At 42.5% G+C, this 16,313-nt stretch overlaps 1 protein-coding gene across 3 annotated transcripts in view; it reads left to right on the forward strand.

The window, feature by feature from the left end:
- tle2b (TLE family member 2, transcriptional corepressor b) overlaps positions 1 to 16,313 on the forward strand; it is an 88,262-nt gene that overhangs the window by 50,364 nt on the left and 21,585 nt on the right. For 2 of the 3 annotated variants that reach the window (XM_013268194.3, XM_025902996.1), the window contains exons 5-7: positions 11,418 to 11,480; positions 13,811 to 13,885; positions 16,093 to 16,273. In XM_013268194.3, coding sequence (XP_013123648.1) covers positions 11,418 to 11,480; positions 13,811 to 13,885; positions 16,093 to 16,273 — 319 coding nt within the window. The remainder of the gene's footprint in view (positions 1 to 11,417; positions 11,481 to 13,810; positions 13,886 to 16,092; positions 16,274 to 16,313) is intronic. The other variant, XM_013268191.3, reaches the window with a different exon arrangement.

Consider the following 16,313-nt stretch of genomic DNA (forward strand, 5'->3'; position numbering starts at 1 on the left):
ATAGTCAGGATGCTCAGCAGCCAGACTGTTTCCCCTGTGGACTCCTGAGGACAGATGAAGCAGCTGGCTGTCCTTCCTTCCTGTTCCCTCCTTTCATTTCACCACCACACATATGAGGCCGAGGGTGTGGGAGTGTGTGTGTGCGAGCGTGTGTGTGTGTAGGCACGCTTTTGTGTGAGAGAAAAACAGCGAGTTTCCCAGTCATTTTTGTACTCTCATTTATGTGGCGGGTTATGTTATAAAGTAAACAATTTTATATTTCTCAGCAGTCAACGAATAAAAAAAAAAAAGTATTTGAAACGAGCCGAGTAGTAGTGGGAAAAACCTGAGAAAAAGACAGGAAAGAGGCTGAGCAGAGAAATAAACAGAGAAGATGAATAAAACAGAAATGGGGACTAAGGAAGATTAAGAGAGAGTACAAGCAGGAGAGAGAGATCACACGAGAGAATATTTATCTGCTTGCGTCGTATAAAAAATTGTGTGCATGCGCTCATCCTCCAGCCTAATTAGCCCGGGCTGTCTGGCCTTTTTATGCATGTGTTTGTACACATGCGTGTGCGTGTGTGTGTGTGTGTGTGTGTGTGTGTGTGTGTGTGTGTGTGTGTGTGTGTGTGTGTGGTATATTTGGCTGAAGTTGTGACCTGAATCCTCATCTCAATGGGGAGAGGGAAGAGTGAACGAGAAGGAGAAAAAAAGGGGGGAGAGTGTGAGCAGGAGATGCCTTCATATCATCTCACCGCTTTGGTTCATAATAGGATTGGGCTTCCCTCTCTTTTCCTCCTTTTTTTCCCTTCTTCTGTCTCACTCTTTCAATCTCCTATGCCTCTGATTTTTTTCTTTCATTTTCACCACCCAGTCAGTGCATAATCCCATGGTTGCGGTTAGATTTTTATTTAAAGTGGTTTTATTTGAAGGGCTGGATTAAGATGAGGCTGAATATGTGGGTCAGCTAAAACAAGCTTTGGAGAGGTCAAATGACTTTGTTTGTGTGTCTGTGTGCGTGCGCGCGTCTGTGTTTGGACTCTCTTTGATAGTGGTGGTATAAGCAGTCCCCTCTTTTAACATGTTAGCATCTGTGCCCTGTGTGTGTGTGTGTGTGTGTGTGTGTGTGTGTGTGTGTGTGCGCGCGCGCGCGCATGTGCAAAGCTTTGATGTCTCACACTGTCTTTCCTTATCTCCCTCTCTCTCTTTTCAAACCGTGTGTGTGTGTTTGCTTTTGTATACATGTGTTGCAGAGCTCATTTGTGAATAATGAAGCATAGACAGCGAGAGCTGGGTGGTTTGATATAGCCCTTTAGGAATGATAGAATAGAAGTTGAGAGAAAAAGAAAAACAGTGAAAAAGAAAAAGAAAGATGAGTTGAAAGATAAAAGCAAGTGATTAAATTCCCAGGGAGCTAGCCTTTTAGCGTAATAGCTTTGTCACATTGGCAGAGGATCTCTGGTTGCTTCACAGACTATATTGCCTATATTGCTGTGTGTGTGTGTCTGTGTTTGTGTTGACATGTGCACATATATTTGAAAGGGCTGTATGTTGTGCCAGTGACCTGTGCTTGAACTGGAATAAAGAAGCTGGCTACATTAGGAAGACACAGTTGTAGTGTTCACTATAGATAACATATTCTGATGTGTTTGCTTCACGTTTCTTGCTTCACGTTTTGTTTAAAGACATTCTTGTGGAGCAATGAGTGAGAAGTTGATTTTAAATACCAAAGTAATAATAAAAGTATGATATTTCTGTGTTCCACTATCTTTCACTCATCATGAAATTCACGTTTTAAAATCCTTTTGTATACTTTTACAATTTTAAATAACTTGGCGCCTAGTTACCTTACCGATCTCATTGACTTGTATCGCCCCAAGAGAGCACTTAGATCCTCTAACCAGCTGCTCTTAGTGCAACCAAGGCCCTGACGAAAGACTAGAGGGGACCGTGCTTTTGCAATTGCTGCACCCAAACTCTGGAACAATCGATATTTGCACATCAGAATCCATACAATCGTTTAAATCGCGCTTAAAAACTCACTTATTTAATCTAGCCTTAGAAGCAAATTACTTCGGACTTCCACCCGGTCTGCATTTGTGCTACATAACTGTAACTGTTACTGTAACTATAACTGTTTTTGTTCTCTTTTGTTGTAACCCGCGTTCCAGCACTTGTGTGAAGCACTTTGATGGACACTGGTCCTTTTTAAATGTGCTATAGAAATAAACTTTGATTGATTGATTGACATTTGTTATTTTGGAGGTAATGATTCAACCGATTTTAGATGAATTGCAATGAAATTTGCTTCAGAAGTGCAGCTAGACAAATTGATGAAAGGATGAAGAATTTAAGTACTGTCAAGTTAAACTGCTAAATTGTTGATGTAAACATTTAGTGTAAAGCATGGCTGTGTCTTTGTACTAAATTAGATCTCCTTCAGCACCACGACTAGACTTAAGTAAGTTTAAGTAAAGTAGAAAAGTAAAGTAAAACGAATTCAAAGTTTGTCTGAGAAGTGATTGTTGTTATACTGACTAATACCGCTATAGGCAAGCTCATAAGTCTTGGCAAGAGTGTTCTGATTTTCTGTTGTGCAATTTTGGTGAGCCTGTGTGAATCGTAGCCTCAGGTTCCTGCTCTGTGGTGTCTGAAGTGACACCTGCTGTGGTCTTCTGCTGCTGTAGCCCATCTGCTTCAAGGTTTGACATGTTGGCGGTTCAGAGATGCTCTTCTGCTGGTTGTAACAAGTGGTGTTTTCAGTTACTGTTGCCTTCTCTGACCTCTGACATCAACAAGGCATTTATACCCAAAGAACTGCTTCTCATTGAATAGTTTCTCAGTTTTGGCCATTCTTTATAAACCCTAGATGTGGTTGTGGAGAAAAATCACAGTAGATCAGCAGTTTCTGAAATATTCACACATGTCTGTCTGTCAACGACAACCATGCAATGTTTAAAGTTGCTAAAGTCACCTTTTCTCCCCCATCCTAAATGCACTGAGTTGCTGCCATGAGTTTGGCTGATTGAAGAGTTGCGCTAACAAGCACATGAACAGGTATACCTAATAAAGTGGCCGGTGCGTGTATAGAGTGACTGTTAAACAGATGCTGAAAAAATAAAAAAGCAAATCTAAGAAACTATGTGCCCCACACCATAGAGTGAGTGTATGTTTCAGCATCTCACAGACCCGGCAACAATGAGATGCATAAAAGCAACATTCATTCGCGTATATGTAGGTGTCGGTGTGTGTGATGCGCACGTCTTTGAATGCCTTTTCATGCGTGCATACTCTGCATCCAGCTTTGCTACTCTGGCTACTTTGTGTCTGATTGCATTGTGGATGACATGGGTTTGAAGCCGTATGCAGTCTGTCAATGCAAGCTGGTGAGCTGGCACAGTGTGAATATGACTAATAGCTTAGTGTATAATAGAGTCAGAGAGCGCAAGATCTAGAAAACTATCAAATTTCAACCACAATTGCGAGGCACAGATTTTGTATCTCATTGTCACAAGCTTGTGTGTGTGTGCGTGCGTGTGTTTGTGTATTTCAGAAGCATAGAGGGTGTAAGGACTGTGCATCTGTGCATCTCGAAATTATCTATGTGCCTTTTGTGTGAAGTTTTTGCAAGTACATGTTTCGTACTGTGTGGCACCTCCATGTATGATTGGATACGTGTGTTCATGAGAGAGTCGAAGTGAGCTATCTGTCTGTATTTTTTATTCTAAATGATTCTGCTGCCCGCTCCGCTGCCTATCTCGTATTGGTTCTACACTGAAGGTTGAATCTGTGTCTGTGTGTATGTGGTGGAGCAAGTGTGCGGGTGTCCCATGCTGTGAGGCTGCTTGCTCTGCACACAGCTCTGTGTATGCGTGCTCCTCTGCTCTGTTTAGATTGGTTTTCTGTGTGCTCTTCTTGCTCGGTCCGTGTGTATGTGCGCGCACGAATGCTCGCCGCGGCTTTTGTGTGCGTACTTGTGGGCGCAGTTGCGATATGCACAATTCCGAGGGTGCGTGCATGCTCGTGTGTGTGTGTGTGTGTCTTTTTGGTGTATGTGTCTGTGTGTTTTGGTGCCCCCCTCCCTCTTTCTTTCTCTCTGTTTCCCTTCCTCTCCTTCCAGAATAGTGGGGCCATCAATCAGAGGCAAGGGGGATAGAGGAAGGGAGTGAAGGGTGGAGGAGGCGAAGTGGAGGAAAGGAGCTGGCTCGGTGCCAGGGAAGAGGAGCTGGCACGCTGCCCAGAGGAGAGAGAGAGGGAGAGAGGGGAAAAATAGGAGGGTAGAGGGAGACTGGGAGAGAGAAACAGGGCAGAGAGATGGAGCAAGAAGGGGAGAGAAATGAGAGAGAATAAGAAGAAGGGCAGAGAGAGAGCAAAAGAGCAGAGCCAAGTGCACCGAGGGAAAACAGAAGGAGAGAGCAAGAGAGACACTGTGGAAGTGGGGAAAAATGAGCCAGCAGAATAGATAAAGAAGAAGGCTGATTGCTTGGAGAAAAAGAGGAAATAGGGGGAGGAGGCGGGGGGTTGCTGAAAGGGAGGAAGTGGGAATGGTTGTTCTCACCGAACAGCGCTGTGTCTGCCACCCCAATCAGTGGGTGATTAGTACGTCATTGGCTACAAATATTTACCTTAAACTGTTCGCGGAGGGGAGAGCGGCCCAATTAGAAAGCAGGGGATGGAGATGAACTGCAGGACTGTGTGTTTGTGTGTGTGACATGTACATGCTGTGTGACTCCTGAAAGGTTCTGAAGCCATGTGTACAAAGAGAAGGGCTGGGTGGCACTCTAAGATGTCCATCGTATGTTTGTCTTTAAAGAAAATCACTCTCAAAAGTCACCACACTCCACAGCTGCTCGTAATGATGCCGACTTGGACTTAGACTTAGTTCCTCCTGCGCCGGGTGGCGCATTGGGCGGCAAGGGATTGCCAACGAGCTCGGTTTGCAGCCACATCTTCAGCCTCGTCCCATGAAAGATCGACCGCTTTCAGGTCCTCAATGAATGACCGTCTCCATGTCTGTTTTGGTCGTCCGCGGCTCCGTGACCCCTTGGCGGGTCTCCACGGCATGGCTATCTTCAGTAATCGTTTCGGATGTTGGCGAAGAACGTGACCGGCGAAATGGAATCGTCGCTCCAATACCATGTCTGCTAGCGGTCGTGAGGCAGTGTGCTGAAGTACCTCCTCGTTGGTAACATGATCTCGATACGAAATCTTGAGAATCCGTCGGAGGCCGCGCTGTTGGAAAACATTCAGTCGTCGGATAATTGTTGCCGTCGACTTCCATGTTTCACTCGCATAGATAGCCATCGGTACAACTATCGTATTGAACGAACGGAATAGATGATATCGAGATGGTGGTTGATCTCCAAACCGGATTCAAGTTGCGCATGGCCGATTCTGCCTTTCCGAGCTGACAGGAGATGTCCTTGTCCAAGCCACCGTCCTGTTATCACACTGCCCAGATACGTGAACTGATCGACTTCATCAAGCGGGCGGTGGCCGACAAGTACTACTCCGGTACTCGTCCGGTACAGTTAATGATGCCAAACGATGATGATTAAAATGTGTTTAGTATTACATAACATGATAAATGTTGAGGATTTTCTCTTTTTTTAAATAAACTGGATCTTTTACTTTATTAATTACTGGTTTCTGTTATCTTGTGTTGGAAGCAGAGAGTGTATTTGATTGAATGAGTCCACTCGCAAAACGCATAGGTGTGCAAAAACTTGCACAAATGTATATGATGCTTTTAGAACAACTTTAGTGCCGTGAACACAGTAAGATGAGCTTTCATTGTGATTCACAAATACTATGAGCCACCACTCGTATAAATTACAAAGGTCAGAGGCTCATTACTCTTTCTGTCGCCACAGAACCGTTTTGTAAAACCTTTTATATCGATGTGAAAATGACTGGATATTCTGTTTTTAGTAGCATCATCTGCCAGGCTCACTGTGGAGTGCATTCAATTTAAAGTTGCCCGTTGCCTTCAGTTCTCAACTTTTACTCTTTCTTTTTACAACCAGCAACCAGCGACAAGCAAGGGGGGGAGCAAAGAACAGAAACCGAACAGGAGCTAAGAGAGGTGGCAGAGATTTTTGTTAGGAGCAATTAGAGCGAGTAGAGGGGTATCACTCACACACTTATGCACACACACGCACACACAGACACACAAAGCTGGCTTGCTCAACCATAGTGGGACTCAGAGGCTGGCACAGCTGGCAGTGCCAGAGCACACTGGGCACCATCTTCCTCTTCCCCTGCCAATCTCAACCCATGCTCATCACATTCAAATTCACCAAGCTTTATTGGCAAGACGAACGCGGTCAGTGTTGCTCGCTGTCATGCTGAGAGACCAAATTGAATGCTGATCTTTCACAGGGAAGTGGCTTCCCCATTGTTCCAGCTCAAGTTTACTTTAATGTCAAAAGTGAAAGTGTGTGTTCTAGGAGAAATGGGACTTTCAGTTCAGCCCTTTATTTGAGTTGCTCTGCATTTAGTCTTCATTGCTTTCTCAAGCCTGTCGATATGTTGCAGCTACACAGGATGAAAAAAACACAAGATGCTTTGTCATTCTAAGCAAACATCAGCGTGCAGATCATAACACGGCGTAACGTGGCGTAACACGGTAACACGACCTCCCTACGAAACAAACTTTGGCTTTGTCAGAGCAAAGCCAAACTCTTGCACTTTTTTTTTTTTAAAGAAAATTGCATAGGCAGATGCACCATCATTCTGCAGTTGCTTATTTTGTGAGTGTTATAATTTTCTTTTTAGAGTACGCACAGCCTCATCTACCCACCTGTCTGGACTATTTCTACTTCAGTTAGTCATTTTCAGCATTTTCCAGAATGCATTTTGACAGCCTTCATAGAACAGACAGGAACGTGTTGCGTTTATGCTGTGGGTTAAATATGTGGGTGGACGGAGAGCAGCAGATAGCTATTGCAAAGTAAGTGCAGGAGAATGAGGGGTTTTTTTTGTTGTTTTTTTTTACAGTCAAACTCTAAGAATTACACCTCTAACTCAAAGCGTCACTCTTGCCTCTGCATTATGGTCCACTGAGCCGAATGCTGGTGTGGAAACTGTCCCTCCTGCCTGTCGTTGGATTTCCTCCTGACTGACAGCTGAATGTAGGTCCAAAATGTTGGGTCAAGGAACAGTTTATTGGCGTGTATGACTGACTTGCATTCAGATTTTTAATCATGATGTCAAATCATGTGCTGCTGGCCACTTTAAAATATTAAATTTTGTTTTTTCCTTGGCTTGTAGGAAATATTGAGGAAATAAATGGCATCGCATTATTAAGAAATGCACAGAGGGCGTATTCTTGATTGCATTTATGATAACAGTCATAGCAGAACTTTACAAAGAGCCTGTGCATTCTTATATGGTATTATTTCACTCCAGGTGAACATTTTTTGCCAACTTTTTCAAGTCCTACTAACAGAGAAACATCAGCTCAACACATCTGTCTTTTTATAGACTAAACTCTTCACTTCTGCTGAATTGCAGAGATATCATCATGCTGGATGTCATGTTTCTGACGGTCTTTGATGTGACTTAGTACAGTGTGCTGTGTCTAGGGTACTGACATTTTTTTCTGTCTTTTTTTAGTGGGTTCATGTAGATCTTTATGTATTTTACAATATGCGGTATATAATCGATACGGAATATACCTGCATACGCCTGGTAATTGCATAGTTGTTTTAGATTTGAGAGGATTACATCCTGTCAGTGATGAAAAGCCTAGGTGCGCTTCTACTGAGCGATCTTGTCTGTTGCATGAAGACACCGTCCTACAGAGAGCATGTGTGATTTGATGCCTCTGGCTCGAACAGTCCTCTGGAACAGACTGTCTTTGTCCCAGAATTCATTCCTTCTTCTTCTTCCTTGTCTTCATTGCTTTCAATTTCCCTTCCCCTATCAGTCTGTTTATTCTGGAGACTGTTTTGGTAAAATCTTTGCCCTTGTGATTGAAAAGCTATTCCCTCACCTATATTTTATCTCTGTTTCATCTGAAGCTTTTTTCTCTGTCTCGCTGTCTGACTCCATGCCAGCTGGCAGGGTATCTGCCCTCAGGTGTTTATTGACCAGTCCCCCGCTTTCCTTTGTATCTATCCATCCATTCATCCCTCCATCCAGCCAGTCTTTGCCAGTCCTCCCCGGTGGCTGTGCTTTGGTTGGACAGTAGAACGACAGTGTGCGGCTCAGGCTGCTTCAGCAAGCTCGCTTTCGTTCAGTTGTAAAACCCATCAGTTATTGGCATCTTGTGCTCATAATATCTACTGTCTCTCAGGCATAACATGGAGTTTGTTTGTTTATGATCTTCTCTTTAACTTTTGTTTTTTATCTTTCCAGTAAAGTTTGTTTGTATGTCGTAAGATCAAAGTTATGGGGTCAGTAAATAAGAGTGGCTTCATAGACCAACCATGTTCAGGTCAGTCCCTTCAGATTGTTTTTGGTTACATATGGTTAAACGTCAGTACTGTCAGACTGGTTTCCTACTGGCCAAAACTGAACCAGGTCATCTGAATTGATCTGATGGCTGAGCACAACCTGTTGCATGATAAGCGGCAATCTGGCGTAGTTGCAAAGATAATTAATGGAGGAGAACACTGAACACTGAAGTGCACTGAACTATACCCTGTATAAACAGTGTTACACCATTAGCAAAAACTCGGTGAGAAATGGTTGTGAACCATCTCACAAATTACAGTGAGACAGTTCATCTTCAAACATGTGCCCACTTAGAGCAATTTGTGGATCAAGCTGTTCCCAGAGTGTGATCTTTTTTAATAGATAAGAACTTGTTTCCTATTTCGAAAGCTGGTCGTGTCAACTCAGAGCAACAACAGATATACAGTACTGTGCAAAAGTCTTGAGCCACCCATTATTGCTTTATATTTTGCTTCCAAGCAGCCACACTTTCTTCTAATGTTTTACTGAGGCCTTGAGCAATAGTTCTTCAGGTCATCTGAAGGTCTTTCAAGATTTTTCTTTGGACATTTGCTGCTTTTTTCTCTCATTTTCACTCCCGAATTTGAAGAAGAGTCATTGTACTGGACTATTTTCAAGGAAATGTTTTCTTAACACTGACCTGTGAATTACTCAAGCATAAAAAAGTCGCCTAACTCCAGGGATGAACCAGTTTAAATTCTATCTCTAGTCTCTTTGTTACTAGCAGAACACATCTGTTTTTCCCATTTCTTTAGTTGAATCTAAATGCCATGTTTGACTGGCATAAATTGTATTTTTACACCAACAAAGTGATTCCCAAAGAGCTATTAGCTGAAAACATGGCATATCTCAGCAATTTGAAATATCTTTTTTTAACATCATCAGGAAAGAAGTACAACAATAAATCAAATCAAATCAAATCAAATCACCTTTATTGTCACATCACATGTGCAGGTACACTGGTACAGTACATGCGAGTGAAACTGTCCCACAGACACTGCAAATGCAGTAAAAGCATACTTGGATAGAAAAACACACAGTGGAACACAAACGGTTATAGGCTGGCCTTCCTAGAGCGCAGACCCAAAGCAGTGTGGGATCATCTTTACAGAAAATGGAATAAAAAGCAGCCAACATCCAAGGAAGAGCTTTGAATGACCTTCAAGAAGCCTGGAGAACTATTGCTGACGACTATCTAAAGAAATTACAAGAAAGCTTGACTAAGAGAGTTCAGGCTGTATTTAAGAAGTAAAGATTGGTAGAACTGTACAAATGCTCATGTTTCAATAAATCCCTGCTTCTATCTCCCATTCATCGAGTACGAGTGCTTTGATTTATTTCCATCTGCGATCTAGTAGGACAGATTGAACGAGCAACAGGCTAAACTATAGTCAGGCAGACTGACCAAGGTTTCAGAAGAACAGATACCACTTGAATACAGAAGAACGACTCCCTTGAGTTTAATGTAGTAAAAGTTTCACATTGGCAGCAGGCGGATAATCGACTTCCAGTTATAAAAAATGTATTCAGGTTTGCCAAGTTCTTCTTTCTAACTCTCACTTTTCTCTTTGTGGTCCTCACATACATACAGACACACATACTTTATAGAAATACACCAAAGGAGCTGAGGCACAGTCGTCTACACATGAATGCATAGGTTGACACACGCATGAAGCTGTGTCTGTCCTTGGAACTGAGCCGGGTGTCTGGTGCTAATTGTTTATGAAGCCTTGTTGAGAGTAACCGAAAGGCTGGTTGAATGGTGCATGTCTCTGTGAGCCTTTGTATGACGGCGTATACAGCCCCGTCAGTCGCTGCGCTGCCCTCCATTGCCACGTCTGCTGTCTTTTATCTATTCCTCTTCAACGCCTCTAAGTGCCAGCAACATGTGTTAGTGAGGATGAAGTGATGCAGAGAGAAAGAGAGACCGAAAGCAGGACGGGCAGATGGAGGAAAAAGGGGGAAAAAATAAGACTGTCGGAGAAAAATCACCGAAAACATGAGAGCGACTGATGTTATAGAGGAAGAATAAGGGCAGCTGAGGGAAAAAGAGGGCCGACAGATTATAAAAGAGAGGAAATAATATAGAAAAATAGAAAGATGGGAAAATAGACAAAGAGAGCAACTGAGGGGAGGGAGATGAGAGAGGAAGAGAGAGGGGGAGAGGGATGGGAGGAAGAGGATGAATAGGGTAATAATGGCTCAGTGTGAGAGCTGTTGTAGAAAAAGAGAGAACGGCTGAGTGAAGAAGAGAACAAAATGAGGCTGAGGGCACTCAGACAGATAGAATTAGACACACCGCAGAGGTTCACTGTGCGTGTGTGTGTTTGTGTGCAAGGCTGAGAGGGAGTGTGCTTTTGTTTCTGTGTGTTTGTGTGCACTGGTGTAGAGTGTGTGTGTGGGGGCAGCAGTTTTCTTAGTATGGGCACTATTGCTGTTGGTGTGAATGGATGGATGGAGGAAAAGGAAAAAAAGCCTTTTTCAGAACAAGAAAAAGCATTTTCGTGAATTTTCAGAGTTTTCGGAAATGGACAAACATAATGACACGAAATATCCGGCTGAGACAGGTGGAGAGCTCGGGAGGAATTTTCTGAGGTTTTCGGCTCTCTGTGAATGTTCGTATGTTTATTGTTGGAACGTGAGGACAAGCTGAGTTAAACTAGAGTGTGGAGGTGCTAAAAGACCCAAATGATGAGCGTAGCTCTAATGCTGCCTCCATCCCACCACCTCTGCTGTTCGCTCACACATTCCCCCACATGTTTCTTCTCTCAGTCTCACAGAAATGTCACTGACAGAACTCCTTGCTCATTAAGAAGGTGTTTAAATGCAACAAAGGCTTAATGTGCTGTAGAGGTGTATCATATGCTCTGTGCTCATTGTGTACTTATGATCCTGCAATATGCAACATGATTATATATCCCCTACTACTCTCTCCTTCTGTCTCTCACTCTCATTTCTCTCTCTTTCCATCACAGGCGGAGATTGTCAAGCGTCTCAGTGCCATCTGTGCTCAGATCATCCCTTTCCTCTCTCAAGAGGTAAGTGTCACTGCAGCCAGAGACATTTACACATGCACAAGCAACATGCTCGCACAAAAAAGGGGAGAAAACCACTCACACCTCAGGCACTTCCCCCCAGAATATCAGAAATCTATCATATACTGCATACAGGACATTTTAACAGTTGAAGAATTTAAATACTAATCCCGATTTGCTTCACAGATGTTAATTAATCCAAGTCCTTTACATTTTAATGCAAGCATATTGATAATGGAGCGCTACCTTTCAGTGGTATGTTGTCACTTGGACAGAATTCTGTATTATATACAGTTAGATCCATAATTTATTGGATAAAAACATCTAGTGTTGCTTCTGAGTCCCACAGTTTCAGGCTTAAAGTCAACTGGACAGTGTTGAATTTGTATTTCACTTTATTTTCACTGTAATTTTGCCAGTGAAAAATTCCATCATCGGGCTGAAAAAGCAAAATAAACCGAGAGAAAGCAAAAACTTTACGAGTGGCCAAATCTGCAGTTTGGTTTATTCCTAAAAATAAGGACTCCACTGACCAGCTCAGCTTTTTAAACAGCAAATCTGTGAAAAAAGTCACTAGTGTTGTTTACTGATGATGTAAATGGAAAATGAACCAAAGCAGACTGAAAAAACAACCCAAGAGTTTATCAATGAAAACAAAATGGGTATTTTTTAATGGCAAAAAGTGATTCACTTGATCTCAAACCAATAGAACACACTTTTCAGGTATTTAATACAAATCTTAAGGCAGAAGGACCGACAAACAAGAAGCAACTAAAAGCAGCTGCAGTAAAAGTCTAGTTGAGCATCCCGAGGCAGGAAACACAGCATTTGCTGATGTTCATGGTTCTAGACTTTTTGCTTCTGAAAATGTAGAACTGTGTATACAAATATCTGTAAATACTAAACAGTGGAAGATGTATTTCTTTTTTAATGACTTGAATTAAAGCTGAAAGCCTGCACTTCAATCATGTCTTGAGTGTTTGATTTTAAATCCAATGCAGTGGTGTACAGAGGCAGCATTATTAAAAACGGTCTCCAACAAATTATTGATCTGGCTCTGTTAGGCAAACACAACAACTGGCTAATTTTTAAGATAAATAAATCAAACCAACAATAATATATAAGAATAACAATTTCACAATTAATGTAGCAGATGCAATTGATACTTCTACATTTCTGACTTGAAGGGGCCACCATGTCATGTTACAGTCAGCTGATATTTGATATTATTATTATTATTATTATTTAATGTAATGCCCCATGGTGAAAACAAGGTATTACAGCTATATGCATTGTTTCTGGGGTTATTTACTAATGAGCTATCCAATAGCGAATGGCACTGATAACATAATAAATCTCACAACTTTCAGTGTAACTGGAGACAAAGCAGAAGACTTTAGCATTGTTTTAGACCCAGCTATACAGCACATCATGAAGTAAGCTCTCTGACTACTCTAAATTAAATACATACTTTTTTTTAGTGCTTCGGGGCCTCTTATCATTCAGAAACATTATCACCATTCCTGCACGAGTGTTTTGCTTCATTAATTGCTCCTTAAAGCCATAATTTAATTTATATGTGCTTAGAGGAGCAGAATTATTGATGATATATTGTTACATTGTTGCTCTGACTTTGGGCGAGACAACAAAACAGATGAAATGAGAGTAAACCATTTTTATAGTTTAATTCTACTGCGTCAGTGTGATTTTTACTGTACATTTGTGTGTGCGTGGAGGATTTTTTGTGCAGGTGTGTAGATTGTGTAAATACAAACCTGCAGACACCCTCCTTTTTTTGTCTCTAAGTGTGAGTGTACACTGAGTGCGCTACCTGGAGACAGCAAGGTCACAGCTTTGTCAGTTTGATCAATATTGACACTGTGTGTATTCTGTGTGTAGGTGTGCAGCAGCAGCACACACATGTATGTTTGAGTTTGTGCGACTGATTACATTGGGATTTTGTTCAAACAGAGCTGAGATTTTCGTTAGCGTTGCTCTCAGTGTGTGTGAATGCGCACGTATCTCTGTACGTGTCTGGCTACAGTGTGTGCGCTTCCGGTTTTTGTGACGTTCTCTCAGTGTTTGTGTTGTGTGAATGCACGGTTGCTCCATCCAGACGGTCTTATTTGCACTACCTGTACCGGCTTTGGATGGAGGCAGCAGCGTTTCTCTAGCTTGTTTAATGTAAAGTCCCCGTTGTGTCATTACTGAGTGTACATGCAGTATACTCTACATCACATTATGCTTACAGTATATATCACAGTACACACTGTGGATGATTATGCACTGTAATGTGTCTTTCTTTCACTTTCTCCCTTAATGCGTATGTGTAGCACCAGCAACAGGTGGTCCAAGCTGTGGAGAGGGCCAAGCAGGTCACTATGGCTGAACTCAACGCCATCATCGGGGTGAGTCACCTTGATTCATCAACACAGAGGGACTAAGAATGATGGGAATTAAATTATTATTCATTCTTAATGTCTATAAATACAAACGTCTCGTCAAGCATCTGTGATGTGCAGTCCTGTGAAAATGATTCAGTAGCTTGCAGAACCACCTTTAACGGCAGTAACTTTCCATTTCTCTCACATCCTTATGGAGGAATTTTGCCCCCCCTTCTTTACAACTTCACTTCACCTCATTGAGATTTGCGGGCATCTGTTCATGCACAGCTCTCTTAAGGTCCCGTATCAGCATTTCGATCAGGTTGAGGTCTGTACTTTGACTCCACTGCAACACAATCATTCTTTTCTTTTGCAGTGATCCTGCTGTTTGCTTCCTCTTGAGCAACATCAGGTGGTCACCCAAAAAGTTGATTCACAATACTTTGAATACTAACTTATTAGACTTAGACTAGATCAGAGTATTTTTGCATCACCAAAAGCTCGCCCTTGCACATTTGGCTATATTGTCCTGAGTATGCATGTGCCCCATTGTACATATATGTACTTTTCCTTATTTCACCGTGAGATGATATCGGTCGCATCTAACCGGCGATGCCCTCGTTATCTTTCATTGCAGCGGCAGCTTAAACCGAACTAAACGCTCGCCGTTAACGTTTGGGAGCTGTGGCGCCAGCATCATTCTCCTCCTCCTCTCCACCACTGTTGTGGAGCTATGTTTAGCTCACAGGTGCTTCCTCAAATTTGAAGGGGGAGCTTTTCGCAGCTGACAGACACTTTACACCTGGGCACAGTTTGCATTTCCCTGTGATCTTCCTGCCATTTCCACCCACAAACTTAAAATAATGTGGATACTTCCAAAACATAAAGGCTTTCATCGCTGCTATCTTACTTGCTGAGCTACATGCACAGTGAGACCATAAGGCAAATGTTGATCATGTGAGCGGAAGGTCACCAAGTAGAAGTCAAATTTTAACAGGAATGGTTTATTAATTTGAAGATTTGACATAACTAAGTAATGAGTTACCTGAATCATCAATTCAAGAACTTTACCAATGCTCATATTGTGCATATGATCTACTTGTCTGTATATGCATATATATGTACGCACAGAGACACAGTGATGCTCCTGAGTGCTGTGGTAGATGGGGCTTTCCACAGCTTGTCAGAGCACTGATCACATTACTGTCTACTTAAGGCCCTTTGTTCCTCCCAGCACTACAAACACTGCTGTCTCTAAGGTGTGTGCTTTTGTGTGTGTATGTGTGTCTAATACACCGGCTTGACAAAACAGCACACAAAAACACATCATAATGCTCCCTTCAGGATAATAGCCTTTCTTTATCTGTAGCTGCTCCTTTGCTCTCCTCTCTCTTTCCTCATTTTTCTCCTTTTCCTCCATCTCTCTTTTTTCTTACCTTCTTCATTTTCTTTCTGGATTTTCCCGTCCCTCCCCACAATCTTTTATCGTTCTCTCCATCTTACATCGGCCGTGTCCTCATTTATTCTCTCCTATCATTTTTTTTCTCTTACCTTTTATTCTCCCTGCTGCACACTTTCCTTCCCTTTCTTCCTGCACTCATTTACTCTTCCCCCTGTTCATGTAATTCTCCTTCACTTTTCATTGCTTCCTATGTTATTTCCTTCTGTTTCTCCTCATCATTTGCTCTGTGACTCAAACATTTTCATCCTTCCCTTTAATCCTCCCTGTGTTTTCCCATGGCCCCTTTTCTACCTTTTTCCTTCCTTTATAATAAATCCCATTGCCTCGATATCTCACTCTTTAAAAAAACTCTGGTTCTTCTTTTCACTTCTTGGTTTCATTCTCAACTGCCTTTGCTTTCTGGGTGTATCATGATCATTCAATTTCATTCTGCCTTTCTTTCCTTGTCCTCTTTCCCATCCTTGGTCTCCATCCTTTCACCTGTTAATCCTCTAATCACTTTCACATCCTGTCCACCTTCATCTTAATTTCCTTCTTCACCGTTGGGCTCTCCATGTGTGTTTTATTTAACTCGCCTTCTCCCTTTCTTATGTTTTTCCTCAATTCTTTTTCCCAACCACAACACTGCCTTCCCCCTCGCTTCACTTCTCCTGTTTTTCATGCCCTTTTCTTCTTTACCTTGTCTTTTCTAACCACACACTGTCTTGTATCTCACCCTCCCTCCCCTTACTCCTTACCTCCCCGCTACTTTCTTTCCCTGTGGCCACAGCAGCAGCAGCTCCAGCACCTGTCTCACCACGCCCCTGGCATCCCCCTGACGCCACACCCATCAGGGCTGTCCCTGGGCGCAGGGGGCTCAGGTCTGCTGGCACTGACGGGGGCTTTGGGAGTCTCAGCCCACCTTGCCTCCAAAGATGAGCGCAACCACCTGGACCCTGAACATCTCAGAGGTAAAGAAGCGTTTAGCCTCTTAGTTCTCAGTTTTGACTG

This window comes from Oreochromis niloticus, linkage group LG23, assembly GCF_001858045.2.
Source record: "Oreochromis niloticus isolate F11D_XX linkage group LG23, O_niloticus_UMD_NMBU, whole genome shotgun sequence".
In the NCBI taxonomy this organism is placed as follows: domain Eukaryota; kingdom Metazoa; phylum Chordata; class Actinopteri; order Cichliformes; family Cichlidae; genus Oreochromis; species Oreochromis niloticus.